General features: G+C 46.2%; 4 protein-coding genes across 4 annotated transcripts; all 4 read left to right on the forward strand.

Moving 5' to 3' along the window:
- Window positions 1–1,573: 1,573 nt before the first annotated feature.
- Window positions 1,574–4,664, forward strand: LOC112270037. The gene is made up of 5 exons (XM_024457682.1): window positions 1,574–1,757; window positions 3,521–3,720; window positions 3,811–3,991; window positions 4,216–4,485; window positions 4,661–4,664. Exons 1-5 carry the CDS (start codon window positions 1,627–1,629, stop codon window positions 4,662–4,664), a joined length of 786 nt encoding a protein of 261 aa, XP_024313450.1. The 5' UTR covers window positions 1,574–1,626.
- Window positions 4,665–7,956: 3,292 nt separating this feature from the next.
- LOC100829273 (FT-interacting protein 1) lies at window positions 7,957–11,579 on the forward strand. The gene is made up of 2 exons (XM_003563578.4): window positions 7,957–8,653; window positions 8,802–11,579. The coding sequence occupies exon 2, from the start codon at window positions 8,836–8,838 to the stop codon at window positions 11,272–11,274; it is 2,439 nt and encodes an 812-aa protein (XP_003563626.1). The 5' UTR covers window positions 7,957–8,653; window positions 8,802–8,835; the 3' UTR covers window positions 11,275–11,579.
- Window positions 11,580–15,182: 3,603 nt separating this feature from the next.
- LOC100823528 (3,9-dihydroxypterocarpan 6A-monooxygenase) lies at window positions 15,183–17,122 on the forward strand. Its single transcript, XM_003560529.3, has 2 exons — window positions 15,183–16,162; window positions 16,238–17,122. Exons 1-2 carry the CDS (start codon window positions 15,221–15,223, stop codon window positions 16,865–16,867), a joined length of 1,572 nt encoding a protein of 523 aa, XP_003560577.1. The 5' UTR covers window positions 15,183–15,220; the 3' UTR covers window positions 16,868–17,122.
- A 3,541-nt stretch (window positions 17,123–20,663) lies between these two features.
- On the forward strand, window positions 20,664–27,793 carry LOC100823833 (transcription factor bHLH48). Its single transcript, XM_010229200.3, has 7 exons — window positions 20,664–21,234; window positions 21,326–21,460; window positions 21,738–21,803; window positions 23,306–23,374; window positions 23,519–23,593; window positions 24,540–24,777; window positions 27,346–27,793. The coding sequence occupies exons 1-7, from the start codon at window positions 20,899–20,901 to the stop codon at window positions 27,387–27,389; spliced, it is 963 nt and encodes a 320-aa protein (XP_010227502.2). The 5' UTR covers window positions 20,664–20,898; the 3' UTR covers window positions 27,390–27,793.
- The last annotated feature ends 9 nt before the right edge of the window (window positions 27,794–27,802 follow it).

Genomic DNA, 27,802 nt, shown 5'->3' on the forward strand with positions numbered 1-27,802 from the left:
GGACCTTGTGTGCACCACTTATCATAAAATTAGGACTAAAGTGTTCAGTTTCATAGTTTTAGGACTAAACTAACACCGCGACAATAAAAATAGGACCGCGGGTGTATTTACCTCTTTATGGTTCTATGCTATTGCAATTCAATCCATACTTTTTTAGCTAGTACTGATTTGGATTCTAGCCTTTCCTAAGCACTGTCTAGGTCCTGTAACAGCTCATTATGGTTACTGTTTTACTGAAAACTATGGGCCGTACCTGTTTTGTTTAGTTCAAATGCTAGTGGGTTGGGTGTGTTCTGGTTAGAATTGGTTACCATGAGTACCAACCAATTTGTGTTATACAAATCATCATTTTTATATACATAGTGTCATTTGTATCTAATGCATTTTGTCATACATATTCTGTTTTAAACATTTTTGAATTTTGATTACAACAAAGCACAAAGCTGAAGTGGTTTGATGAATGCTTTCACTGTTTTTAAGTACTTTAGCATAATTTTTTTTGTTTAACGGTGTTTGGTGTGCATGTGTTTTCTGCTGATAGCGACACTGGATCCAATGAGGAGGATTTTATTTCACAACCCGATCCTGAATTCTGTGATTTTGCCCCTGTTATGGAAATTTGCACTGCATTTTCTTTGTTTTTTTTTTCACTATACTCCTACTGCAATCACATTGATTTCACTTGCAATTGCACTTGTTTTGTACTATTATCAGTCTTTTTCTTGAATAGCCATGTTTATTATCAGGATATGGTTTGTTTTGTATTCTATTAGAAGTCTTTATCATTCTTTTGTAAAATTCTTTCTGAGTGTTTCTTGACTTTTCCAGGATATGCCTTTCCTAGACTTATGTCGATTTTGTCGGTCAATTAGTTTCCTTTACCCTTGCATCTGTCATTTCACAGGATTTAGCTGACAAGCTAATTCTTAGCCTGAATCTGATTTCTTCCAACTCTCTTTTTGTAATTTTAAGTAACAACAACAGGTAGGAATCATGAAACTAGTGCAGGCTGGCATCTGGCATTCAGGATGAAGCTAAAGCCAAAATCTTTATTAAACCTAGATTGGGACATTTGTACTGGTTCAGGTTCAGGCTAAGAATCTTTTTTGTTTCAGTTTGTGCAGGGTTTTGAGTTGGAGAGTTCTCCCCATAGCTAGAGAGTGTGTGAGCTTTGGAGAGAGTTTTCTTCTCCATAGTTTTGGAAGTTGACTGAGAGTACAACCTACCATAGAATGCTTTAAACTCTGCATATATGTGCGCTCAATCAATTTTAGTTTTTGCTGGTTCAAGAAATTGTGCCCTGTTTCTCTCTACTAATAGCTTTTTACTAGTTCTGAACATTTGCATTCGTAAATCCACTTTAACATCAATATAGTTAATGCTTATAAGGGGAGCAGCTATAGCACTTTTTGTTTTGCTAGACAGTTCTTTAACGAGGTTTTGTTATTCTAAATCCTTGTGGATTTGCACATATCATATTATAAGGGGTGCATTGTTACCTGATCTGGAAGGTGGCGATTGCCTCCAATCTTGCTAATTTGCTGTGCATCTCTAGACATCTGTAAACTAGGATCACTGAAATTTGTATGTAAATAAAATTTGTAAGCATATTTGTACTTATTAAACATGTTTTTGCTTGCAGTTCAATCAGATCAAACTCTATATGCCCCACCTGTTTTGTTGCAGCCACAGAGGGAGATAAAAACCAGTAGGAACAATGGAGGAAGCAAAACACACCCTTGCGCCTGCTTGATGAGGTTAGTACGGCTTGATATCTTGCAGTCCCCCTGGGTTTCTTCTTCTTCCTCATCTCTTCTCTAGTCTCTGTCAGCCGCCATAAGCCTCGCTTCTGTTCTACGTGTCGGGGAGCTGTGTTCCCCCTCGATGTTCTTTCTTCCTTTTGTCTAGGATTCCGTATTACAGGTCGTATAGTTATTAATTGGGTCGTTTTTTATTAAATCAGCTTGTTATTTAATGGGCACATCCAGTTCATTACTGGCCCTTCATAGCCAACTGTTATGTATGTCTTTCTCTTTTCCTCTCGGTCTCTCTCTGTATATGTCCCTCTATATTTAGAACTTGCAATTCAAACCTTTGTCAAAACTTTTAGATACTATATATTTCTAGTTTTCTCAATTTCAGCACTGGCCTTTTACAATTGCACCACTGAATTTAAGCAATTCCAGTTGCACATCTATCGCACTGCAATTTCCCTGGTTTAATAAGGATTCCCTTTTTGTAGTTTTTGGTCTCTGAATGTGTGATCAAAATCTACGGACTGCAGTAGGTTGTAGCCATTCGTAGTCTGGGCTTGTAATACGGAATTGTTGGCTTTGTAGGTTCCTCCTCTGCAGCCTGGTCCGAGTTATTATCTGTACGTACTCTAAATGACAACTGCAGAATTCGCTTAGGTCTAGTTTGTAGCATATCCTGTCCCTCAACAGTAGTTTTACATGCCTCTTTTGATCTCTCATTGCTGCCTGCATGTATCTTTCTGTTTACAAGTAGCAGCATAATGCAACAGCCTCCTTTCGCACATGGGAAGCTCATACAGCTTATATACTACTCCAATTTTGTTTGTCCTTTTATTTAGCTTACCAACTTGCAATTGATAAATTCTGTTTTTCCTAACAGTCCTGTGAAGTATGTGTTTCATTTTTTCTAAAATTCTTAAGTGCACTACTCCATGCTAAATAGCATATATTGAAACTTTTTTGCATTCTACAGCTTAATGACTGGGTAGTGTTAATGTTTTGCAGTTGATACATTCTGTTATGTGATCATTCTATGATGTATGTGTTCCATTTTCCAGCTTAATAACTTGCAATTGGTAAATCCGTTTTTGTGATAATCCTATGCTTTACCTGTTCCATTTTTCTGAAACTGAAATTGCACTACCTCATGCTTTTAATTGCACCTACTGCAATTTCCAGCTTAATAACTTGCAATTGATAAATCCTTTTTTGTGATAATCCTATGATGTATCTGTTCCCTTTTTTGGAAATTGAAATTGCACTACCCCATGCTTTTAATTGCACCTACTGAAATGTTTTTGCAATTTCCAGCTTAATACCTTTTTTTTTCGAAAAGGAGGAATGCCACCGGCCTCTGCACCCAGCTTAATACCTTGCAATTGATAAATCCTTTTTTGTGATAAACCTATGATGTATCTGTTCCTCTTCTAACATTCAAATTGCACTACCCTATGCTTTTAATTGCATCAGTTCTAACTTCTGCAATTTCCAGCTTAATAACTTGCAATTGATAAATTTTTTGATAATCCTATGACGTATGTGTTTCTAAAATTGAATTTGCACTACTCCATGCCTTTAATTGTAGCATTTTTTTACTGTGCAATTTCAAGTTTACTAACTTGCAATTGTAAAACCCATTGATAAATTCTGCTTTTTTATAGCCCTCTGATGCATTACAACACTTATTTTTGTTTCCATCAAATCAACTTCTTTTTTTCTGAATCAAATTATATTTACAGTTGTTTATTGTTTTATTGTTATGCAAGGGCCCATGCGAATTTTGCAAGAAGCCAAGTGGGCCCTGTAAGACGCGTATTCCACTCTCCATGGGAGGAGCTTGTTGCTGACCATGGGATCGTCCTGGGAGATTGTATAATTTTCCATTTTCCAAAGGAGGACAATCACACGTTTGTGATTCAGATCACAAACAGGAAGCGGAAGAATAAGACACGTATTGACACATCAGGTCATTTTTGTTTCCGCATCTGAAATGGTTTATTCTTTCTTTGGACTGATCATTTGATCATATCTAACCCACATTTTGTTCCCTGTGTAGTGTCTGCTGAAGCTTTCAACCACGACATTGAATACAAGCTAGAATGTGCTATTCTCTCAAATGGCGTGTCTCTTTGTGATGAGGCGCGAGCCAATTTGCACTCCATGTTGTCGACAGTGGTGCTAGGGCAGGAGCTATTTTTGTGCATCGTTTATCTGCAACCAACATCAAGCAGTGCTTGGTATGTTTGTTATATGTTCTACTGTCTTTATCTGTTTTCACCCTTGTTTCTATATCAGCTTTTCTGAGTTTTGGTTAAATGTTCTACTGATTAGACAATTAACAGTGAGAGTCATAACAAATCTGACTGTATTCATGTAGTTTTGTATTTTTCATAATCGGAATAATTTTCAGAAGCAATGCGACTAAGATTCAATGTTTAGAAGTAATATTTAATTGCTGCAGGTCCTTGGAGCGGTTTGGTACTTGCTTTCCATTCAACTCAAAGGTGCCTGCTAATCAAACGGGCTGTAATCCTGCATATTTATACTGTGGAACATTGTCGACGACACGGATCGTGGAAATGCTTTCTTACAGACTGTTTGCCTTCTTAATGACCAATCTTCCAGATCCAATCTTTGGAATTTATGTGCCGGCTCTGAAAAATGTTTCGCAATCAACAAATCTCTTCGTGAAATTATTCTGCTGTGTTTGGTGGGGTCTGCGAAATCTTAGGTTCGTCCGATCCACAAAACTTCAAAGCATATGACCTTTTATATATGACTTGGTATATTTAATGCAGTTCGCTTGGCCAAACCCTGAAAACAAGCACTTATGCGTGGGAGAATTTATTTGCAGTTTGTCTCAATATCAGTCTTGGTTCTGTTTTCATTTCTAATTGGCAATGCAGGTAATCTTGCTTCGCACTGATAGCCATGCATCTTGTAATCCATGTATCATTTTGTTGATTTTAGTTCAATAATCTGCAGATGCCTTGAAACAGGAATAGTAAAATATAGTTCATGTAGTTATTGTGTGCGTATCAATGAACTTGCATTGCAAATCAGAATCATGGTAAAACTTAAAGGTGTTATTATTCTGTTACCTGCACAATCAATTGGAGACAACTCAAATGCTACACTGGTGCTAAAAATATATTCCACGTCCCAAAGTTAAAAAATTGTCTTAAACTATGTAAAACCAAAAAACTGTCCAACTGATCTTGACAAGGATGAACTTATCTTCCTGTACTACTTGCTGAGTGCTATCTTCATACAGTTAAAACCATGGAACCCTGGTGCCATGGCCAGCTACCTGGGCTCACTTTCATATCATTATGAGGTTAACACTAGTATAGTATTGGTAGCTAAATGGTTCAAGTTTATCTTAAAACTACGATTAAAGTGCTTTTGCTGAAGGCGGCAGCTAAGCTATATGAATGCTCTAACTGTTTTCTTTCCTCTTTTCTCTTTGAGTTGTACAGACATATTTGCAGTCCGCCTCTCTGAGAATAGAAGAAACGAGAGTTAAAAGCCGCGACACAGATCAATGGATGTCATATCGACTACTTCCTGAGAACCTCAAGGAACAAATAAGGCGTTATGAAAACTTGGTTCTATCATGTGTATATATGGAGGCTGCTGTAGAATCTTTTGAAAACTTACTACTGTAAATGCAAGCAGCACCTAAGGTTTGCAACCTGTTTATTCCGTTGATGAATTCTTTTTTTTTTTTGCTTGGATTGTTCTGTTTATTTTGGGCTATCCTGGAAGGAAATGGTTTTTGAATGTCTTTGCCTGCACAATATAGAACAGGTTGTGGGTTCTTAGGACTGTTTTTTTTTTGGCGCCAAAGCTAGTTTTTTTTATTGTTTGGGAGAAGCTAGCAGTTTTTGGATTGTTTGGCCAACCGGCCGGCTCATAGGAGATGCGACTGGTTTTGGAAAAAAAAAACAGGCGACTGATACAAAAGCAAAAAAATAGGCGCTTGTCTTTTTTTGCCAAAAAACCAGGTGACTGGTTTTAGTCTCAAAAACAGGCGACTGTCCAATAGACAGACCCATAAATAAATAGCATGTTTCAGTGCCATACCAGTGAAAATATAGTAGATTATTTTTTGATTTTTTGCCTTTAAATTTTCACGGTTCTGAATTTTAATTCTTGCCATTTGATTTAAAGCTTTTATTTTTTCAACTTTTCGTTTTTAGCTTTTAATTCTCAATTTTAATTGTTTGCAAATTATTAAAAAAAACTCACCTCTTGAAAATGTTGACTCCCACGCAGCGCGCGGATCCAGGTCATCCTGAAACACCTCCGTGGCAACGTTGACTCCCAGGCGGCGCGTGGATCTGGGTCGTCCCGGTGGCCAACGCTCCCCTCCTCCCCGTGTGGCAGCGGATTCACGACGGCGAGTTCGTGGTGGAGCAGATCCAAGCCAATTTGGGCTATAGAGAGGCACCACCACACGGACCCGGCATCCTCCTCTGGAGACCGTGTCTCGACGCGGAGAGAAGGCGGGTGTGGCGGCACGAGGAGAGTCGGGTGCGGCGGTCAAGGGGAGGAGAGGGATGGGCATGAAGTCGTGAGGATGGGGTTGAGGGAGAGGGGATTGAGGGGTAGGTGTGTCAGAGAGAGGAATGACGAAACGGGGGGCGGATCTGGCCTCCCTCGCCGGAGATCGCATCCCGTCACGGCAAGAAAGCGAGCGCGGCAGTAGGACGAGAGGTAGGCGCAGCGGTCGAGGGGAGGAAGGAGGGGCGCGACACGTTGGGAGGAGGGGATTGAGGGAGAGGAGAGAGAGGGGGGGGGGGGAGGGGTTGGTGTGTCGGAGGGAGGAATGGGGAAAAGAGGAGGGAAAGGGTAGGTGGACGAGTGAGGGGGGGAGAGGCGGGCGTGGCAACAGGAAGAGAGGCAGGCTTGGCGGTCGAGGGGAAGAGGGAGGGGTGGGGCGCATCGAGAGAAGCAGATTGAGAGAAAGGGAAATGATATGGTAGGTGCGTCGGAGAGAGGGATGAGGAAAATGGGAGGTAAATGGTAGGTGGACGAGTGAGGGAGAAGAAAGACGGGTGGAATCGTCCGCCTAGGTGGACAAAGATCAAAGAGGTGTCGCAATTTGATTTAACTTTAGTTCTGAGCTATTAAATCATCTCATATCTTAGGAACGTTCATTTTAATAGTTTCATGAGACTGCAATGACCAGACTATACATTGTATATTTTGCTTTGTTTCGTCATTTCACTTTTTTCGAAAAAGAAGGAATATTCCTGGCCTCTGAATGACTGCATCGATTGATGCACACAACAATTTCGCCACTTAACTAACTCTCATTTCAATCTCCTGTTAATATAAAACGCAACACGAGCAGATTATGCAAAAAAAAAAAATCTATTACGAGATTGTCTTTTGTCGGAGATCTACCCCGGATAATTAAATGTGTGTGCACGCATGGAACAAAATTTTCGCATTCGCTTTTTGGAAGCCTCGAGAAAAAACCACCGGTTGCAATGTGTGCACTGGACGAGTGCGCCGGTGCCAATCACTTTGATCCCTATAACATCGCAGATGTCAGAGAAGCGATGATGCAACCGTGAAATCATCCCCCCGTAATGCGATTAAGAGCCAAGAATCCGTTTCAAACATGCATGCATGCCAACCAGTGGTGTGGCGCGGCGAGAAGAGAATCATATTCCCTGCCATCTTTGTAGACACCACTCATTCACACATATGCTACTGTGCTAGTACGTACTACCACCCCGGCCGGCATGGAATAAAGGCAACTTCCGTCCGCTTCCTAGCTTGCTAATTAAGCTTATACAATACGAATTTACGAACGTACGCCACGTATATGTACCTCGGCGTTTTGCTGCCTTCGAGTACAGGCCTCGATCCATACCATGCTGTGGATGATCCGGCAACAGTGGAACTCAAGGGACATTGTCGTCTTATCCAACACTTTCTACGCTCTTGTTTGTAGTTATTACCGTACTCTCTATACGAGTACTACAGCACTGCACTAGGCCGGAAATTTACCCTGGCACGTGATCACTGATTGCCCGCTTCACGTATACTACTGTACAAAGGTTCGTTGCCCCGAGCCAAAGCGTTGTAAAGATCGGGCAAGAGAAGAAACCGCATAAACAAAGCCCATCCCACAAACCAAAGAATCGATTCGATTCCCCTGTAGATATATATATATATGTCTTTACTTACCACTCGTACGACTTTTTAATCACCTTTCCACACATGAACGATCAATCGATCAGTCTTTAGGCAGAGCCTCCTCTCGTTCCACTGATCCCTCGATCATCTCTGCTAATTTTCCCATGGCTGTAGCTGCCTGCTCTGCTTAAAGGAACCCTGGAAAGGTTAGCTTCTCCCTGAAAGAACTTAGCTCGTTACACACACGCAAAGAGGAGCAAAGCTGGCTCTCCATGTACACACACTGACACACAGAGCAAAAGGTTTAGCAGCAACCTTGGGTTTAGAGGCAGATCGACCGTCGATTCTCCTCTTGCTCTCCTGTCGAATACCTTCCTTCTCGCCGGGGTCTCCGCCGGCCGTCGCTTTGCTTGCCGGCGAGGCTTTCCCGGATCCCCCCTCTCGCCCCTACATTGGCTTCAGACCTTCAGTACCTGGCCAAAAGCTGCTCTGCTAGTCGCTAGCCCGTGCATGACACGCTGGCTTCTCCGCATGCTTGCGTGGCTTCGTGCATGTATTCGCAAGGGGGAAGAGGCGTTCTAAGCAGGAATTAAAGCTTCTTCTTTCCTGTGGCAGTGACAGTGGTGCTTGCTCTGCTTATATGTATTGTTACTGACTAGCTCAGAGCAGAGTACGTGCTGCAAGAACTGCTAAACGGTTTCAGAATCTACGGAGCGTGTTCCTGTTGGAAGATCAAGCTAGCGAGAGTGAGTAAAAATGGAGATTATCAATGAAGATACAGTATTTTCGATCTTTCTGTGTAGAGATTTTGTTCATGGTGTTTTTCTGATCTACACTTATGATCTCTTTCTTGTTGTTTTTGTTCTTGTCCCCGCTGTGATTATAATGGAGTAGTTTTGGAGGTTGAGGCGATCGACGTACGGATACGATGGGCGGGAACCAGGAGGCGCACCACGAGGACTTCCAGCTCAAGGACACGAACCCGCTGCTGGGCGAGCAATGGCCCAAAGGCGCAGCAGGCCCGGCACGCCCAGCCGTGGGCGGCGGCATCGCCGGTTGGCTGGGCATGGACAAGCCATCAAGCACGTACGACCTTGTGGAGCAGATGTTCTTCCTGTACGTGCGCGTGGTGAAGGCCAAGGACCTGCCCCTGAACCCGGTGACCGGCGCTCCCATGGACGCCTACGTGGAGGTGAAGCTGGGCAACTACAAGGGCACCACCAAGCACCACGACCGGCGGCTCAACCCGGAATGGGACCAGGTGTTCGCCTTCTCCAAGTCCCGCGTCCAGTCCAACGCCCTGGAGGTGTTCCTCAAGGACCGCGAGATGCTGGGCCTGGGCCGCGACGACTACGTGGGCCGCGTCGTCTTCGACCTCGGCGAGGTCCCCACCCGCGTCCCGCCCGACAGCCCGCTCGCCCCGCAGTGGTACCGCCTCGAGGACCGCCGCGGCGGCAAGGTGCGCGGCGAGCTGATGCTGGCCGTCTGGATCGGCACCCAGGCCGACGAGGCGTTCCCCGAGGCCTGGCACTCGGACGCCGCCACCGTGCGCGGCGAGGGCGTGGCCAGCGTGCGCTCCAAGGCCTACGTCTCCCCCAAGCTCTGGTACCTCCGGGTGAACGTGATTGAGGCCCAGGACGTGCAGCCGCAGTCCCGGGGACGCGCACCCGAGGTGTTCGTCAAGGCGCAGGTCGGGAACCAGGTCCTCAAGACGTCCGTGGCACCGGCGGCCGCGACGCTCAACCCGCGGTGGAACGAGGACCTGGTGTTCGTCGTGGCCGAGCCCTTCGAGGAGCAGCTGGTCATGACCGTGGAGGACCGCGTGTCGGCGCGCAAGGACGACTTGCTTGGGCGCGTCCAGCTCCCGCTCTCGATCTTCGAGAAGCGGCTCGACCACCGGCCCTTCGTGCAGTCCCGGTGGTTCGACCTCGAGAAGTTCGGCATCAACGCCATGGAGGGCGAGACGCGGCGTGAGCTCCGGTTCGCCAGCCGCGTCCACGTCCGCGCCTGCCTCGAGGGCGCCTACCACGTCATGGACGAGTCCACCATGTACATCAGCGACACCCGCCCCACGGCGCGCCAGCTCTGGAAGCCGCCCGTGGGGGTGCTCGAGGTCGGCATCCTCGGCGCGGCCGGGCTGCAGCCCATGAAGAACCGCGACGGCCGCGGCAGCACGGACGCCTACTGCGTGGCCAAGTACGGGCAGAAGTGGGTGCGCACGCGCACCATGATCGGCACCTTCAGCCCCACCTGGAACGAGCAGTACACCTGGGAGGTGTTCGACCCTTCCACCGTCATCACCATCGGCGTCTTCGACAACTGCCACCTCGGCAACAACAACAACAACAACAATGCAACCGGAGCGCCACCGCCGCCACCGGCGAGGGACGCGCGCGTGGGCAAGATCCGGATCCGGCTGTCGACGCTGGAGACGGACCGGGTGTACACGCACGCGTACCCGCTGATCCTGCTGCAGCCATCGGGGGTGAAGAAGATGGGCGAGCTCCGCCTGGCCGTGCGCTTCACCTGCCTCTCCATGATGAACATGCTGCACCTCTACACGCAGCCGCTGCTCCCCAGGATGCACTACCTGCACCCGTTCACGGTCACCCAGCTCGACGCGCTCCGGTACCAGGCCATGGGCATCGTGGCGGCGCGCCTCGCCCGCGCCGAGCCGCCGCTGCGCCGGGAAGTGGTCGAGTACATGCTGGACGTCGAGTCCCACATGTGGAGCATGCGGCGGAGCAAGGCCAACTTCTTCCGCGCCGTGTCGCTCTTCTCGGGCGCGGCCGCCGGGGCCCGGTGGTTCAACGACGTGTGCCACTGGAAGAACGTGGCCACGACGGCGCTGGTGCACGTGCTTCTGTTGATACTGATATGGTACCCGGAGCTCATCCTGCCCACGGTGTTCCTCTACATGTTCATGATCGGGCTGTGGAACTACCGGAAACGGCCGCGCCACCCGCCGCACATGGACACGAAGATGTCGTGGGCGGAGGCCGTGCACCCGGACGAGCTGGACGAGGAGTTCGACACGTTCCCGACGTCCAGGCAGCAGGACGTGGTTTACATGCGCTACGACCGGCTGAGGAGCGTGGCCGGGAGGATACAGACGGTGGTCGGCGACATGGCCACGCAGGGGGAGCGGCTGCAGTCGTTGCTCGGGTGGCGTGACCCGAGGGCCACCTGCCTGTTCGTGGTGTTCTGCCTCCTCGCCGCCGTCGTGCTCTACGTCACGCCGTTCCGGGTGGTGGCGCTCGTTGCCGGGCTGTATCTGCTCCGGCACCCGCGGTTCCGCAGCAAGCTCCCGTCCGTGCCGAGCAACTTCTTCCGGCGGCTGCCGTCGCGGGCTGACAGCATGCTCTGAATATCAAAGCTCCGCGTGTTCTTCTTCCATCGGCTTCAGAGTTTTGATTCATCCGGATAGACAGAAAAACAGAGGCTGTGATTTCGTTTTCATAAGAGTGTGTTATTAAGTACTCCGTTTTACAGATTACAGTACTAGTAAGTTTGGACACTTGAGACTTCAGAACATCCCCTCCTTGTATCTATGTCTTCTGCCTCATGAAAATCTCTCCGTTCCAAACAGGGTCTGACTGCCTGAGTGGTCTTCAGTACCAAACTACTAAACGTTTGTGATCTTCCAGCTAAAAGAAATGTTTGTGATCTTCACTTCTGGAGCGTTTTTTAATGATTTTTCCAGGGGAACCTTAACCTGAATGATTTTTAGGTCTCAGTTAGGCCGCATTGTCCAAATCAGTCCATTGGCCCAACTTCCCAACCCAACAAAACGGAAGACCGGACCAAGGGGCCTACACTTCAGGATTTGGTAAATTATAGGACAACACAATTCATAAAACGTTTGCATTCCTTGAGATCATTGCTGGACGTTGCTGTTTTTCTACTTCCTAGTTCGGTCAGGACTCACGAGAGCAGGGAGTCCAATACCGAAAAGCATATTGTTGCGAGGGCGGCCATCGGCCTGTTGTTTGGCCGCCATTTTTGGTTCATCCAACCTCCAAATAAAGCCACCAGATTCCAAAAAGGAAAAAAAGACCTTGCCTAATGCACTCCTTGGCGATCTCCTTACATTGTACTCCGTATATCTTATTTTTAGATGGTACATTGTATATCTTGTTTTATCAAGTGTATTTATTTGTGAAGAATCAACCATTGGTTGAATGGCTAGGCTGGTGACTGTACATAGCCCTTAGGGATCAAACTGCATGTTTGACGTCGACGGTGACTTTGTCGATCTCAATTTTCTACTCCATATGTTCCTAATTAATTGGCACCTGAAATTTTGCAAAAAAACCATTGCTATTTCCTGAAATCGACTTGCGGTCCACGTTCTACCAGAACTTTTGCAAAAAAAAACTTTTAGTTTTTCAAAATCAACGCGCAGTCCACGTTCAATTGAAGCTGTACACTGCAGGTTGATTTCGTAAATTAATAGGGTTTTTGTTTTTGCAAAATGGCTGGCGCCAATTAATTGGGAACGGAGAGAGTATAACACATGCATGTATAAGTGGACTACTCGTCGATCATTTAGAGAAAAAAAACATGTCGAACCCATATTTTAGAATGGAGAGAGCAATAAAAACATGTCGAACCCATATTTTAGAATGGAGAGAGCATAACAGTCCAAAATACATCAGATGTCCATACATCATGTAATGGGAGCCTGGGACTATATAGACCGGTTAACCAAACCTAACGAGTAACTCGTTAAACTTGTTTCCTTTAACGAGTTCAAATCCAAACTCGGCTCCCCTCATTAGGCTCCGAGTTCAAACTGAATGGAGTCGAATAACGAGCTACTCGTTTAACTTGCAAGTTTCAAGCTAAATGTCCAGCCCTAGAGGATCTAGGCTGAACACCCTGTTCTTTACCTTTTTGTTTCCCAAAATCACTGCCCCGTGTAAATCTCTGTTTAGATCCAATGACTGAAAAAACGGTTTTTAGTTAAGAAAAATTAGTCACTCAATTGTAATGTACTAATCCCTCCGATCCACATTAATTATCGCTGATTCAGCAACGGAAGTACCTCTTTTTCTAAATGTAAGATGTTTTAACTTTGTGTTAAGTCAATGAACTTCATGTTTAACAATTTTATATAAAAATCTACTAATATCTACTCCCTCAGTTCTAAAATGTAGCGCGTATAATTTTTGTTGACTATCAAACCTTTTAAAAGTTTGACCAAGCTTTATAAAAAAATATCAACATTTACACCATCAAACCAAAATAGTATGAAATATATTTCACAACAGATCTAATGATCTTAATTTGGCACCATAATTTTTTATAAGTTTGTTATAAAGTTGGTCAATTTTTTTAGAAAGGTTGAAAGTCAACAAAGCTATGCGCACTATATTTTGGAACGGTGGGAGTACAATACAAAATAATTATACCAAGATAATATGCCATGACAGATTATATGTACTAATTTAGAGTTATAGATATAAGAAGATTTTTCTATAAGCTTGCTCAGACTTTAAGAGGTGTAACTTAGGACAAAACTAGAACAGAGGAGGTAGCCTCACGAAATTAAGATTGCATTTAGCATTAAGATGGGTTATGATGACCCAGCTCTCTAACTTTTCCATATCAAACGGTAAAATATTACTCATTTTTGCACAACATTCTTTAGTGACCGTCGCAAAACCGAGCTTAAGAACTAATAGCTTGTTTGGCATCCATCTTCTCATTTCATTTGGTATAAATGAAATGAAATCCAAATTTTAATAGAATTTTATTTGGTTGAATTTGAATTTCAGGTTCAAAAATAATGTTTGTGTACCATATGAATTTGTAGTACGAGAGACTATTGCAAAGAAATGATGACTCTTAAAGAGAAATTTTCATGGAATTTGATGTTGAATTCCTGTGACCAATTCCGTTGCCAACCAAACAGGTTGATTTCCTGGGTTAGTTATAGTGTGATTTTTTGAAATTTGATATTGAATTCACGTGGCCAATTCCGTGCCAACCAAACAAATTGGTTTCTGGAATTCAACGTGACTTCGAAAATTCTATGCACAAATGATAGATGACAAACTAGGAGAATGCTACTTTTCTGTTGAGGGAGAAAAAGGAGAATGGTGCTGATGTGTATCTCTCAAGAAAAAATATAGCAAGATGTGTGCGGCGGTGTTTGAGGAGTTTTACTTCTTAAGCAAGCGGCGACTAGTCCCAAGCGATCAAGCCTATCAAAAAAAAAAAGTTCCAACCGATCAAGTGTCGGTTTCATGGCCTGGATCCGTCGATCGTCGTCTACGGACGCGGACGTAGTCAATCAGGTCGCTATATTTTACACCTGCCGGCCGGCCTCCTCGATCTTAGATCGGAAGACGACGCAATACCACATGCCAAGAGCTTTTCATTAATCGGTCCAACATTAACCTGGGGGCATGGATACATGGGATCGATACACACACCAGCAACCGCTCCCTTCCATTTCGTTATCGTCTCCGGCCGATATATAGACTATTTCCACTATGCCTGCAAGCGGCCGGCTGGCCGGAGACAACGCGGATACTATACCATCGCCATGTTGTCCAAGAGAGTAACGCGGAGTGGAATCAGTATAATTAACATCTGGTACTTGGATTATGGAATCTAGTTAATGTCAGAAACTGTGTGTTTTCCTTAATAAAGTATGAGATCAATCATTAATCAAGTATCAGCCAATCAGGCATGTTTGAATAAACTTTTACAATCTAAATACGAGTACAATTTTTAACATAGTGTAAGTTCTTTGCGACGAAATTTTCTAGAATACATTGCGACGAAATTTGAGAAACTTTTGATGACCGGGAATTAGCAAAACAGACATAGTTCATACACAAATTTGCTATTCCTAAGAAATCATGGGAACAAATTGACACTACAAATCATGAAATTAATAGTCGTTCGAGTTGCCCAATATCAATTGTACGGATTCACACATCTAAATTTTTTTCCTATCGATGCACAAAAATGCCATGTGCAATTTTTGTTTTTTAGGATTTCACGGTCGAGACTGAGATTGAAAGATAGACGCTCTCGTTCTGATCAGTGAAGTACCAGTGGGATATCATTTTTACTCATACCAGTGGAGTGTACTATTTATGTGTTGGGACTGTCTATTTTTCTCATACCACTGTTTTGATCGAAGTATCTAAGTACTTCTCTCCAAATAAAACTATTTTCTTAACAATGGTAGGACAGCTAAGTACGTGTATAAATAACCTTGCAATCAGCAGTCCTAAGAGCAAGCAAGATCTACCGGAACTAAGCTGGTTAGTCAACCGATTCTCTCCATCGCCAGCATGGAGGTGGCCGCAGCGGCACGAGACCTCTTCAGTACTCCCACGAGCACACCGCTCCTCGTGCTCATCGCAGGCGCCACCGCCGTCCTCTACGCCGTGCTCCGGCGCCGGGGCAGCGGCCTCCGCCTCCCGCCGAGCCCATTCGCGCTCCCCATCCTGGGCCACCTCCACCTCCTGGCGCCGCTGCCGCACCAGGCGCTGCACCGGCTGGCCCAGCGCCACGGCCCGCTCCTCTTCCTCCGGCTGGGCTCCGTGCCCTGCATCGCCGCCTGCTCCCCCGACGCGGCCCGCGAGATCCTCAAGACCCACGAGGCCGCGTTCCTGGACCGGCCCAAGCCGGCGGCCGTGCACCGCCTCACCTACGGCGGGCAGGACTTCTCCTTCTCCCCCTACGGCGCCTACTGGCGCTTCATGAAGAAGGCGTGCGTGCACGAGCTCCTGGCGGGCCGCACGCTGGACCGGCTGGCCCACGTCCGGCGCGAGGAGGTGGGCCGGCTCGTGCAGTCCCTTGCCGCGAGCGCCGCCGATGGCGCGGCCGTGGACGTGGACGCGGCGCTCATGGGCCTGACGGGCGACATCGTGTCCCGCATGGTGATGGGCCGGCGGTGGACCGGTGACGACAACGACACGGAGGAGATGCGGAGCGTGGTGGCCGAGACGGCCGAGCTCACGGGCACCTTCAACCTGCAGGACTACATCGGCGCCTTCAAGTACTGGGACGCGCAGGGGCTCGGCAAGCGCATCGATGCCGTGCACCGCAAGTTCGACGCCATGATGGAGCGCATCCTCACGGCCAGGGACGCCAAGAGGCGCCAGCAGAAGCTGGATCAGGACGGCTGCGAAACCGAAGGGAAGGACATTCTTGACATCCTCTTCGACATGCACGAAGACGAAGCCGCCGAGATGCCGCTCAGCCGGGACAACATCAAGGCCTTCATGCTGGTAAGCATCAATTAATTGCTCGGTCGATCTGTACGTATCAACGGCATGGTGCTTGAATCATGAGTGCTTTGGCAGGACATCTTTGCGGCGGGGACGGACACGACGACGATCACGGTGGAGTGGGCGATGTCGGAGCTGATCAACAACCCGGCCGTGCTCCGGAGGGCGCAGGAGGAGATAGACGCCGTGGTCGGGAAATCCCGTCTCGTGGACGAATCCGACGTCGCCAGCCTGCCGTACCTGCAGGCGGTGGCGAAGGAGACGCTGCGGCTGCACCCGACGGGGCCGCTGGTGGTCCGTCGCTCCCTGGAGCAGTGCAAGGTGGGCGGGTACGACGTGCCGGCGGGGGCGACGGTGTTCGTCAACGTGTGGGCCATCGGGCGCGACCCGGCGTGCTGGCCGGAGCCGCTGGAGTTCAGGCCGGAGCGGTTCCTCGGGGGCGGCTGCAACGCCGGGACGGACGTGCGCGGGCAGCACTTCCACATGCTGCCCTTCGGGTCCGGCCGCCGGATCTGCCCCGGCGCCTCGCTCGCCTTGCTCGTGGTGCACGCCGCGCTGGCCGCCATGGTGCAGTGCTTCGAGTGGCGGCCCGTGGGAGGTGGGGATAAGGTGGACATGGAGGAAGGGCCAGGGCTCACGCTGCCGAGGAAGCACCCGCTCGTCTGCGCCGTCAAACCGCGCCTCCACCCCTTGCCGCTGCCGTGACGAGGAGGAGGAACCGTTCCCGCACCCGCCGCAAGATGCTGCTGGACGGGGAAAAGATTCGCGTGCTTCTGAATCTGCCGTCCTCAAAAGTCAAATCCAAGCAGCTCTGTGTAGTTTGTGCCGCTGTGCACTTGCAACTTTTATTCTCGAAACTGTGAAGATGCTCGTGAGGGTATACTTCGAACTCCAATTCGGTCATCGGAATTGGGAAATGTTATTTATGCATATTATTTTTGGGAGTGTTTATTTTTTTCAGTCGATAATCGTAGCCATTCAATTAAATTTAATTATCTATCAGACCTATATTATTCTTACACGAATCTCAATGATTGAATCAGAAATTTGTTATCGTCGGCAGTCGTCTAAGAAATAGCAAAACCGATTAATTTCGCCCCATTGCTCTGGGAGGCTGTGGCAAGTCGCGGCGGAGGTTTTTTATGCATGAAAGGTTGGAGTCTTGTCACTTGTCGTCTGAAATGCTGAGGGGGGCCATGGAATGGTGATGCCGAACCCCATCGTCAGGCTGGAGTCTTTGTTGTGAGCAATTTGTAATAGGAATAGATGGGACAATCGGTGTATTAGGCTGATTGCCAATTTGGAGGAGGTTTCAGTTCTGTAGTTAGCTGAGCGAACTCTCGAGAATGTTTAATTTCAGACTGTATAAGAACTTCGTTTCCTTTCATGAAATCGGAGGGGGAGACCTCTGTTTGTCAAAACAAAAGGCCCAATCGGCTTATTGCATTGGCAGGTTTTTGTTGATTGAATATAGTTCTCATTCGAAAAAAAGAAAGAGAACTAGCTTGTATTTAGGTTGCGCCTCCAACAAAGGTTTCGCATGAATGGTCATGATCCACAGCGCCGCACCTCGATCAAAATTTCATTCGAGCCTTCAAACCTTCAAGGAGCAAGTTTTGGCATCAAAATCAACGATGACATTAAGCACCCATGCGACATAGTGTGACCTTATATCCCTCATCATTTTCAATGCTGTGGTCGATATGTTTAAAAAATCTTCAAAATCCACAAAATAAATATCTGAGTTGAATAAGATAATTTAGGGACAAATAAAAAGTTTGTGATCATGAGTTTAAATTTGAACAATTTACTAGGATGGTTCATTTTCATAAATAACATACTCCCTCCGTTCCATAAAAATTGGCACGACATTGAGCTAGCTCTAGTTCAAAGTGGAAAGCGGTGCAAATCTTTATGGAACAAGGAGTATACCAATTATCGAGAAAGCATATGTGCTCTATTTTATAAAAAAAATTAAGAGTCTCATCCGAAATATAAATGAGCTTGTCAGAAAAATTCATGGTCATTGGATAAAGCTTCAAACATGATGCTTCGTTAGTTACACCCCAAAACTCTACTAAATTATTAGACGATGTACAAACAGTTATAGCAAAATGCTTTCTCCGTTCATAAATAAAACAAGGCATGCTTTGTCCTAATTCATGTGACCGAGTTTATAGGAAAAATCTACCGAGGTTAAAATATCAAACGTGTATTCTATAAAAAAAATATGTAATCATGGATTTAATAGAACTAATTGGAGTTGTAGATGTTGTTATATTTTTCTATACACTTTGTCAAACTAAAACATGTCTGACTTAGAACAAAATTACTACTTATCTATTTATGAACGGGGGCAGTACAACATTTTTCTACGTCACGTTGTGCGACTGTATATGTTGAGCTCACAGAGGGTTCGAAAGCTACGAAAATAAAAAAAATTCAGAGGTCCAGAACCTACAAAAATCTAAAGCTCATATTTAGATCGGAGTTTCGGTTTTCTGTTGAGTTATTTGAAATTGTATAAATAATGTTGGATATTTTCGGCCGGACTGGTTGACGATATACAGGACGACTTGATGCATAGGCTCGCTATGTTAGATTATTTTCTTTTTTTTGTATCCACGATTTCTGATAAGTGATTTGCAATACTCTGTAATACGTTGCAGTAAAAATGACTGGCTGCATTAATGCAGAGCACGGGAACGCTTCCTCCTTTCGGAAAAAAAAAAAACGACACATGTGATCCGAATTTCTGGTCCGAGAAAGAGCAGAAGGAACGAAAACCGGGGGGTGGATATCGCGTGGGCCAAAAACGGCTGTGGGGCGGAGTAGTTTGGAGGCCCATTACGGTAACTCACGCGTGGGCTCGGTCGGTTCCGCGCAGACATCAGGTGACGGGACCCGATGAGAGTCCGGCTGGACAAGCGCTGGTGTGCAAGTGCAACTGTTGAGAGTCCGGTTGGACGAACCGAAGGAGTCTCTGTTGCGAAACTCCCCCTCGTGACCTGGGTGCTGCCTGCCACGGCCAGCTTTTTTGTCACCCGGCCGGGTTGACGCACCCCAGCAGCCGCCGGGCAATTCAGCGTCACATGGCATTGACCCTTCTTCTTCTTCTTCTTGTTGGAGATTTGCTTCGTGCGTACTCTTCTCAGTTCTCGCATGAACGGTCTCGGTCTCCCACGTGGGTGCTCGTCCCGACCTGCTTGCTTTCCATCGCTAAGGGCACCCCGCAATGCGCTAGAAAACTTGTCCATAGGCAATAAGATGATCCTCAAGGAAGCTTTATACGTCGTGGATGTGGGCAGTCCATAAGTCAAAAAAATATTACTTTTTAATAATTTATGTATACATGGAGACTTGCCAATTTTTCTATGTCGTGGGTCCATCTTAAAGACAAGTTTAACCACAAGCATTGTGGAATATTTAGGTTAGCTACAAGACTGATACAAAAGTCCCACCTTATTATAAATGTGACCTTATACATTGGTGATGCTCTAAGAGCAAGAATAATAGTGAACTATAAGCGGACTGAAAGAATTTGAATACTATATTGGTGCTTAGTTGGAGGAAGGAGAAGATGAAAAAGAAGAAAAATGAGCTGTTAACTAGTAACCAGCTGCAACACGTGCTTCTAGGCACCCTGTAAGACTGTAACGTGAGCCTGCTATTAGTAAAATAATATTTCTTATAACTAATTTATTATACGTGTTAGTTATTATATCACTTAAAGAAGACGTGACAAAACTTACATCCAGTAGCAGGTTACAAGTATTAATCTTGCTCTAATGCTAAGCACGAGCGGCCGCAGAAACCGCCCCCGCGTGGAAGTCCAGTCAGCATAGTGCACACGGACACGTGACACGTGACATACCGTTTTTGGTTGACAGCCGGTTCAAGACGATTTGTTCTCTCGCAGCGTTTTGCTGCATTTCTTGATTATACTTACAGAAGTCCTTTTCTGCCACGTACTATTACAGCAGTTAATAACAAATTTGCAAAGAACGGCGAATTATCTCTCGAGTAAACAGCGGCCGAGGGAGAGGGGAAGGAAGGGGGATGGAGGCGCGAGCTTGGAGGACGACGTTGACAGGGATGCGTTTCTATCAGCACCTACGCTCTACAGTCTACAGGCTACAGCGGAAGGACGAACTGTCAGGTCACAGTGCTAAACGTCGGACGTATGCGTGGCGTTTCTTTTCTTTTTCTTTGCCGACGAGTTCGAATTTCGAAAGGTGCTTTTGCTTCAGCTTCAGCGTACGGTCCACGGTCCACACACCCACCGCCCGAAATGGTAAAAGTCAAAACGCCGAACTTTACACGCGACCTCTAGCTCTCTACCCATCTCCCCGTCGCCACGCCTATTTCCCGTGTCCTTCTCCAGGAGTAAGAAAAGAGATGGCAGTAAAAAACCCCGGCTGCCCCTCTCTCTCTCTGTCTCAGTTTCATCAGACTTTCTGAGTCTCACCTCGCCTTCTTCCCCTTCCTTTGACCAGCAAGCAAGCCAAGTACCCAACCCAGATCGAGCAACAACAACTGCGCCAAAGGCGAAGCGAGCAAAAGGCAGAGAGCCCGTGAGCGCGCACACACGAACACGCGGACGCTCCCGACGCCGACCCCTATAAATACCGCCCACTATTCTCCGCCCGCCTCGCCCTCTCCCCTCCCTCCCCCATTTCGGCAGCCAGAACTCCCTCCACGCGCGCCGCCGCCGCCGCCGCATCGCTGCCGCGCCAATGCGCCGCCCCTCGCCGCCGCCCGCAGCCGGGGGCGAGATCCAGGCCCTGGCAGTGGCGCCCGCCTCCGCTGCGGGCTCCTCCTCCTCCACCACCACCACCGGCGGCGGCGGCTCCTTCACGGCGCTCCTGGGGCTCCCGATGTCCCAGGCCATGGAGCTCCTGCTCCCGCCGTCCGCTCCGCCGCCTCCCACCTTCCCGTCCGACCCCAGCCTCGTCGACCGCGCCGCGCGCTTCTCCGCCTTCGCGTCCTCTAATTCCCCGTCCCCCACCCCTCCTCCCCCTCCCCCCGCCGCCAAGCGCAAGGCCGACCACGCCGCCGACCGCGCCTCCAAGGTAAGTTTTTTTCGCGCCGGAGCTTGCGTTGCGAAGCTTGATCGTTTTTACCGTATTCTTCTTCTTACGGGTCCCTGTCTGGTGGTTGCAGGGGAAGAAGGGGAAGACGACGGCCGGCGGCAGCGACGAGAAGGACGCGGGCGGCGGCGAGGATGAGAAGCCGGCGTACGTGCACGTCAGGGCCAGGAGGGGCCAGGCCACGGATAGCCATAGCCTCGCCGAGCGGGTGAGTTTCGCCGCCTAAGCTTCACCATCATCATTCAAAGTCAGTAACGCCCGAGGGCGCAGGATTAGAATAGAATCAGATTTCGCTCCCGTCGGGGCTTAGTTTAACGAGCTCGGAAATCGCAATGATTGGGTGATTAGGACTCGGTGACGTCGCTGTTAGTGCCTTTTCAGGGGGGTGCTTTTCGCGGTTAATCACTAATTAATTATTCGTTTCCCTTTTGGGTTTGGCTCCTCCTGCGCTAAAAAAATTTCGTTCATTTTTTATTTTTTTGCAGGCGAGACGCGAGAAGATAAATGCGAGGATGGAGCTGCTCAAGGAGCTGGTCCCCGGATGCAGCAAGGTGTGCATGCAGTTTCTTACCGTTCCCATCGTTTTTGGCTTGCATTTATCCTTCCATTTCGCACCTCCCTACTCGCAGTTCAACAGTAACTTACCAGAGCTTTGCCCCGAAAGAAAGAAAAGCTCTCTGTAAATTTTGGCTCCTACAACGTGCAAAGTACACACTTCTTTTCCTGCTTTCGGTGCTTCTCCTTCTACTGCTTTCGATGCCATAGTTAGTAGGCAAGAGCTGGTCCAAACGCAGCCTGTCAAAGAGTTCAGACTTGTGTTAGCGTTTGTGGCGTAGTATGGGCCGCGTGTTTGGCTCGCAGAGAAGTGGTTAAAACGCAATGCGTTTCGCAAACGTGGCAAGTGCCCAATCAATCCGGCGTCGCCCGGGCGACACGCACATATGGGTGTGTTTGCACGATGGGGGGATAATGTGGCCTGGGTTTACTTCCCCAGGACCAGATTGTGGATGACATGGTGATCCGGTCCGGTGCACCTAACCCGAGGGGGGGGGGGGGGGGGGGGGGGAGAGGGAAAAGGGGATGGGGTTTGGCCTCTCGGCCATGGCTGTCTGGGCAGAATGTGGCAGCAGCCACTTCGAAAGGCGCCGGAGGAGGCTAGCCCGTAATGGATGAGGGGGACTTGTTCGGTCGCTGGGTGTGGGGACGCCATGGATGGCCACTCCCTTACCTTCGGAATGCTGCTATCTGATCTCCCTGTGCTATGTATGCATGCGGACACAATAATGTGCTCGTGGGTCGGCATCTTTGGGTGTGGAAGCCAAAGAGAGCCTGTGAGGCTGCAAATGTGAGGGTAGGTTTCCATTGGATGGTTGGTCTTTCATGCTTCATCAATGCGTGGATTTATGGAGAAGTGGTTGGCGTGTAAAAAGCATTGGTGCGGTGGTTTTGACTGCAAGGATGGTGGTGGCAGCTTTTGGGCTAGAGGTGTCGATCGCTGTGAAAAGATTGGCATAGGCCAATTCAATTCACTGTGAGATTTGTGTGAGGACGAGTCCCTTGTTGCGTTGAGCGGACTGGACGACTGCCAGTTTTAACCCTGACACTTTGCTGCATATGACTGGAGATTATTATGTCAAAATTTGCAAAGAGACCTATTTTTGGATGGAGAATGTTCTAGAGAGCGCACAATTTAGCACAACTGATTGACAATGTCATAGACAAAATGGCATGCCGTAGGTAGAAATAACAGGCACAAAATTCAACATATTAGTTCTGCTCTCAGATTTGGTACTGCTTTACTTATACTGATATACCGCATGGCTTTCTTTTTCTTACAAGTTTGCTATACCATTTTTTCTCTCAAAAGTTGTGGATATTGGTAGCCCTACTCTTTAAATAGAGTCGGATTTGAATTTGATATACCATTTTTTTCTTTCTTTTCATCGTGCAAATTTTGTAAGACAATGGAACTCAGGGAATATCCTTGTTTCTTTTGCATGAGAATATGATTTAGTTAACCAATGAAGATTACTTGATCTGTGGGTTGTATCAGGTATCAGGAACAGCGCTGGTACTGGATGAGATCATCAATCATGTTCAATCTCTTCAAAGACAAGTTGAGGTAACTATTGTTATCCACCATTTCATTTTGAACGGACTTGACAACCTGTCCCCCTTTTATCGTGGCAAGGAAAATGTAAGACGTGTCCAAGATGTGGTATTCCTCTTCCTAATTGTCTATTTTTGGTATTTGTGGTTGGTCCAGTACTTATCAATGAGACTAGCAGCAGTAAACCCGAGGGTTGACTTCGGTGGGCTTGACAGCTTTTTGACTTCCGAGGTATCCTTAATGCCATCCTTTTTCTATCATGAATCTTTCCACAAGATGGGCCTGCATGGATTTGTAGAAACCACTATATTTTGCAACATAACTGTTGACCAGATCACCATTATAAATCAGTGTAAACTGTAAGAGTTGATTCCTTTGCATGAAGTTCAGGTCAAAATTTCCTAATCTCCTCGAAAAAATTCTTTATAATCCCTGTTGATTTTTTTTCCTAATCTGAATAGTTTGACTTGTGCAGAACGCCAAAATCTCTTCCCTGCATTTAGTTGCTTCATTTCACTATTTCTATTGAGGCAATCAACATGAGGAGAGAATCCTATGCTATCCACACAATGACGTTCAATTATATTGTGCTTGTCTCGTTTAAAATAAATGTTTTGAACTGAACCCGGTAATTGTAAGTAACTTTACCACTATGACACTGTGCATGCCAGATATTGCCTTCCAAGAAATGATCATATTGTAGGCAACAAGTGGGAAAGTGTTATATTGGCAAAGAATAATGATGCTACTTGCCAATGCAAGCTAAAAGAAAGGGGAAAACACCATGAGAGATAAAATAGAGTGATGAAACATGAAACAATTATACTCCCTCCGATCCATAAAAAGTGTTGTTCTTTTTGTACTAAGTTAGTACAAATTTTGTACTAAGTGGGCGACACTTTTTATGGATCGGAGGGAGTACTTTTTATGCTGAAAAAATTCTGTTGCTGAACAGATTGTGTTTGTCTTGTTTCAAATTGGCATGTTTATAATTTTGTATGTATAACTTGAACTAGTAAATTTGATGAAAGTACTTCATTAGTCTGCCTGGTTAAGATGTTCATCCATGATCCATTTTTAAGTACACTACGTATGCTACCTGGAAATTCAGCATTTTTTCCTCTTTATTCCCCAACCTGTTCTGTAATCTTAAAACTCTTACTATCGTTATTTACAGTGTGGAAGAATAACAGGTTTGAACTGTAAGAGTGGAATGGACTTGGAGCAGGTCACCTGGCCTGACATGGGCGTCCATGGAGCAAGGCATCTTATGCAACTACAACAACAGTTTTGGCATGGTGATTTAGCACATCCACACCAACCGCCATCACAGTGGGAAAAGCGGGGGGATGTTAATCCTCCTGTCTTTAGCCACTCCAGTTCCTCCCTCTTTGGCTATGATCTCGCAAGCTCTGGTAAACAATCTTCAGTTTCTCACCCTTGCTTGGACCACCAATTTTGTCTCTTTCTCTGTCCAGAGTGTTTAGTAAATAAATAGATAGGTGCATGTGAAACGTGTGATGTAGCTCACAATAGGCAAAGAATATGCTTATTCTATTAGGGAGCTTTAGAAAAGACAAACTTGAAAAATATACCCTAGCCTTTCTCCAGCCGTGACTAATCTAGTACTATATCCTAGCATTGCTCTCACATAACCTGGTTATATCGATAATATGATTGTACAGGAATGCAGGTTAGGCAAACAAAAACATGATCAACACATGAAACATGTAGCAGTGTAAATAATTTAAGCTTGATCCCGTAGCTTTGGAAGCAGAAACACACAACACTATTTACTCGTAGCTTTGGAAGTAATGGACATAGCTAACTTGATTCGCTGCCACCTTCTGGTGGAAAAGTCATTGCAGCAACTTCAGAACTCAGAAGAACACTTGCTAGATCCGTAAGGCTATATAACTTCCACTAGCAAAAACCAGGAGGTTATAACTTTGATCTGAAATATTTGAGAATGCATTTGTTGGATCTTGGTTGTTTCTTTGTTCATTGTTCATTCAATCATTATTACCATCATCACCACTATTTTGGGTGGTAGGGGCCATAGATTTTTTATCGGATAGTAGGGGCCATGGATGTGTTCTTCTGGTGGATCTGTTCTCTCTGGCACCAGCGGACCCAACTGGTTGGTGTGGCTGGGTCCAAACAAATAAATGCATGTCTAGAAACCATAGCAGCAGCAGCCCCCGTCTTCCCATTTGGGCTTGGCTGCATAAGGCCTGTAGATGCAGATCTGGTCCCTTTGGCCCTTCTGACCACTCGGACAACTGTGAAGGGCCCACTATTCTGTGAGTTGTCCACTACATGTCTGGGGATGCCCTTTCCTGTAATGGAGGTTGCCAGCTACAACCACTTTAATCCCACTGCTACCATCTCTAGCATTGGAATGTGGTTGCTTCTACTGTAAACGTCCAACCTTTTGAAATAAAGGCAGTAGTGAACTGGAAACATCAAAAGTAAATGAGAATTGATTTTGTAGATGCAGGTTTAGGTACTTTGTGCATCTTGAAAATTGCAAGGATGTAGATCATGTTCGTCTACCAAAATCTATTTCTAGCCACACTGAGCGTGTTGATAATATTTTGCATAACTTTGTAGGTGTGCATGCTCTAACATGATGTACATTTGTGAAAAAAATATATCCTTTTGAGATGCACACACACCTAAACCCTAAACCCATGCACCCCCTTGCATGTACAAATTCAGTCCCTACATAGACTGACCTATTGTTTAGAGTTTAACATCAGCTATACAGTTCCTTAGACTGATCTACTGTTTAGATTTTGACATCAGCTATACATTTCCTACTTCCTACATAGGCTGAGCTATTCTTAGATTTTGACATCAGCTGATATGCCCCCCCTGCCATCCAGCAATTTTCATCGACAATTTTGGCAGTTCAAATAGGCTGAAGTTACAATTTTTTTAATTGCCATGCAGCCATGCTTTTACTTGTAGCTAAAGATGTGTATCACTGAAAATCACTGGACATGGACATCTTGTGATGAAACTATTTTTTTCATTAGAAATACACATGGCCAGTTTAGAGGTGAATTATATAGCTTGTAAAAGAGCATGTTGCTCATATCATGGAAGCCAAGTGAGTCAGCTCCATTGGTTGGATAGCAATTATGTTGCAGCCTTTTTTCGTCATGACCGTATTGCTTTTGCATTGCTACTGAGAGAAAAAGGAAGGGAAGACCTAACAGCCTTCTTCATGATCTGCCGTTTGGATCTGGGGCAACGATCTGCGGCTCTGGATCCGAGCAGAGCGCATTTTGGAGAGACAATTGCTATTGGAGGTACAGGCCCAATCATGCAAAGCGTTCAAGAATCATTAAAACCCTTTAGGGCCCCCCCTCCTGACTAGATGATATATGTACTGTATTACGGCTGGCAGAATCTGTTTTTTCGCCAGAAATTATTGCAGCTTCTTCATGTACTGTTGCCTGCTCAGGGCTGAGTGGCATACAGCAAGCTTTGTCCAGACCCAGCCATCTCCTTTATCACGCGGCCTGCATTTGCAATTCTAGAGAGATATCTGGGTGCTGACCTCGTATTAGTCATGGCCCTAATTGGGTGCAACTGTTCTTTGATTTGATTTATTTGCTTTGCATTTCATCCTAAATCTTCGCAAGACAGCAAAAACAAACCAGCCTTCCTGGCTTCCCTTTTATTCTATGTGTGCTCTTGTTTTCTTTTCCCTGTGAAAAAATGCATGTTATGTTTTGCTTGTGACAATTTCTTATTTGTTTTTCATCCAGGACGAAAATATTCTCATAAAATTAGCATGTGTGGTTAGAAAACATTTTCTGTTATCAGTCATATAGACCAAAACTGAGACATGGAACCAGTTTAACTGTTTCCCAGCTTATAACTTTTGGTAACCTACTTTTGTCTTTCCCTCTGTAATTGAAAAATTGCCCCCCTAAGCACTGACTTCAGATTATTTCCACGTTTTTCTACAGGTCAACAGCAACCTCAGCCAAACAAGCTAAAGACAGAGCTGTAAGCTGCAGTGGTAGATTGCAACTTGCAGGTCAGGAGAGTGAGACAAACAAGAGCTGTGGGCGACGTCGGCAGAATGCATTCTGGGGCAAGCAAAGCAAGACATGATTTTTGGGCGCCAAATCGCCGATGATAACGTCAGGTGCGGTGCAGGGACTCTGTTTCAACGGCAGCATTTTGAGGTGATGTACATATAGAGATAGGGAGATACTGTTGGAGCTGTGGAGCTGAGCTGAAGGGGGGCATCAGGTTTTCTTTCCTGCTGCTATCTTTGTAGACTGCAGTTTCTGGTCCTTTGCTAATGTATTCTCGGCGTATTGCCTTCTGAGTTCTGACTATGATGGTTGCTTAATCTTGATGGATATGGGCAGCATTGTCTGATGAACAAGGCCTTGTTTTTTATTTACCTCTCTTGAT

Source organism: Brachypodium distachyon, chromosome 1 (genome assembly GCF_000005505.3).
Source record: "Brachypodium distachyon strain Bd21 chromosome 1, Brachypodium_distachyon_v3.0, whole genome shotgun sequence".
NCBI lineage: Eukaryota > Viridiplantae > Streptophyta > Magnoliopsida > Poales > Poaceae > Brachypodium > Brachypodium distachyon.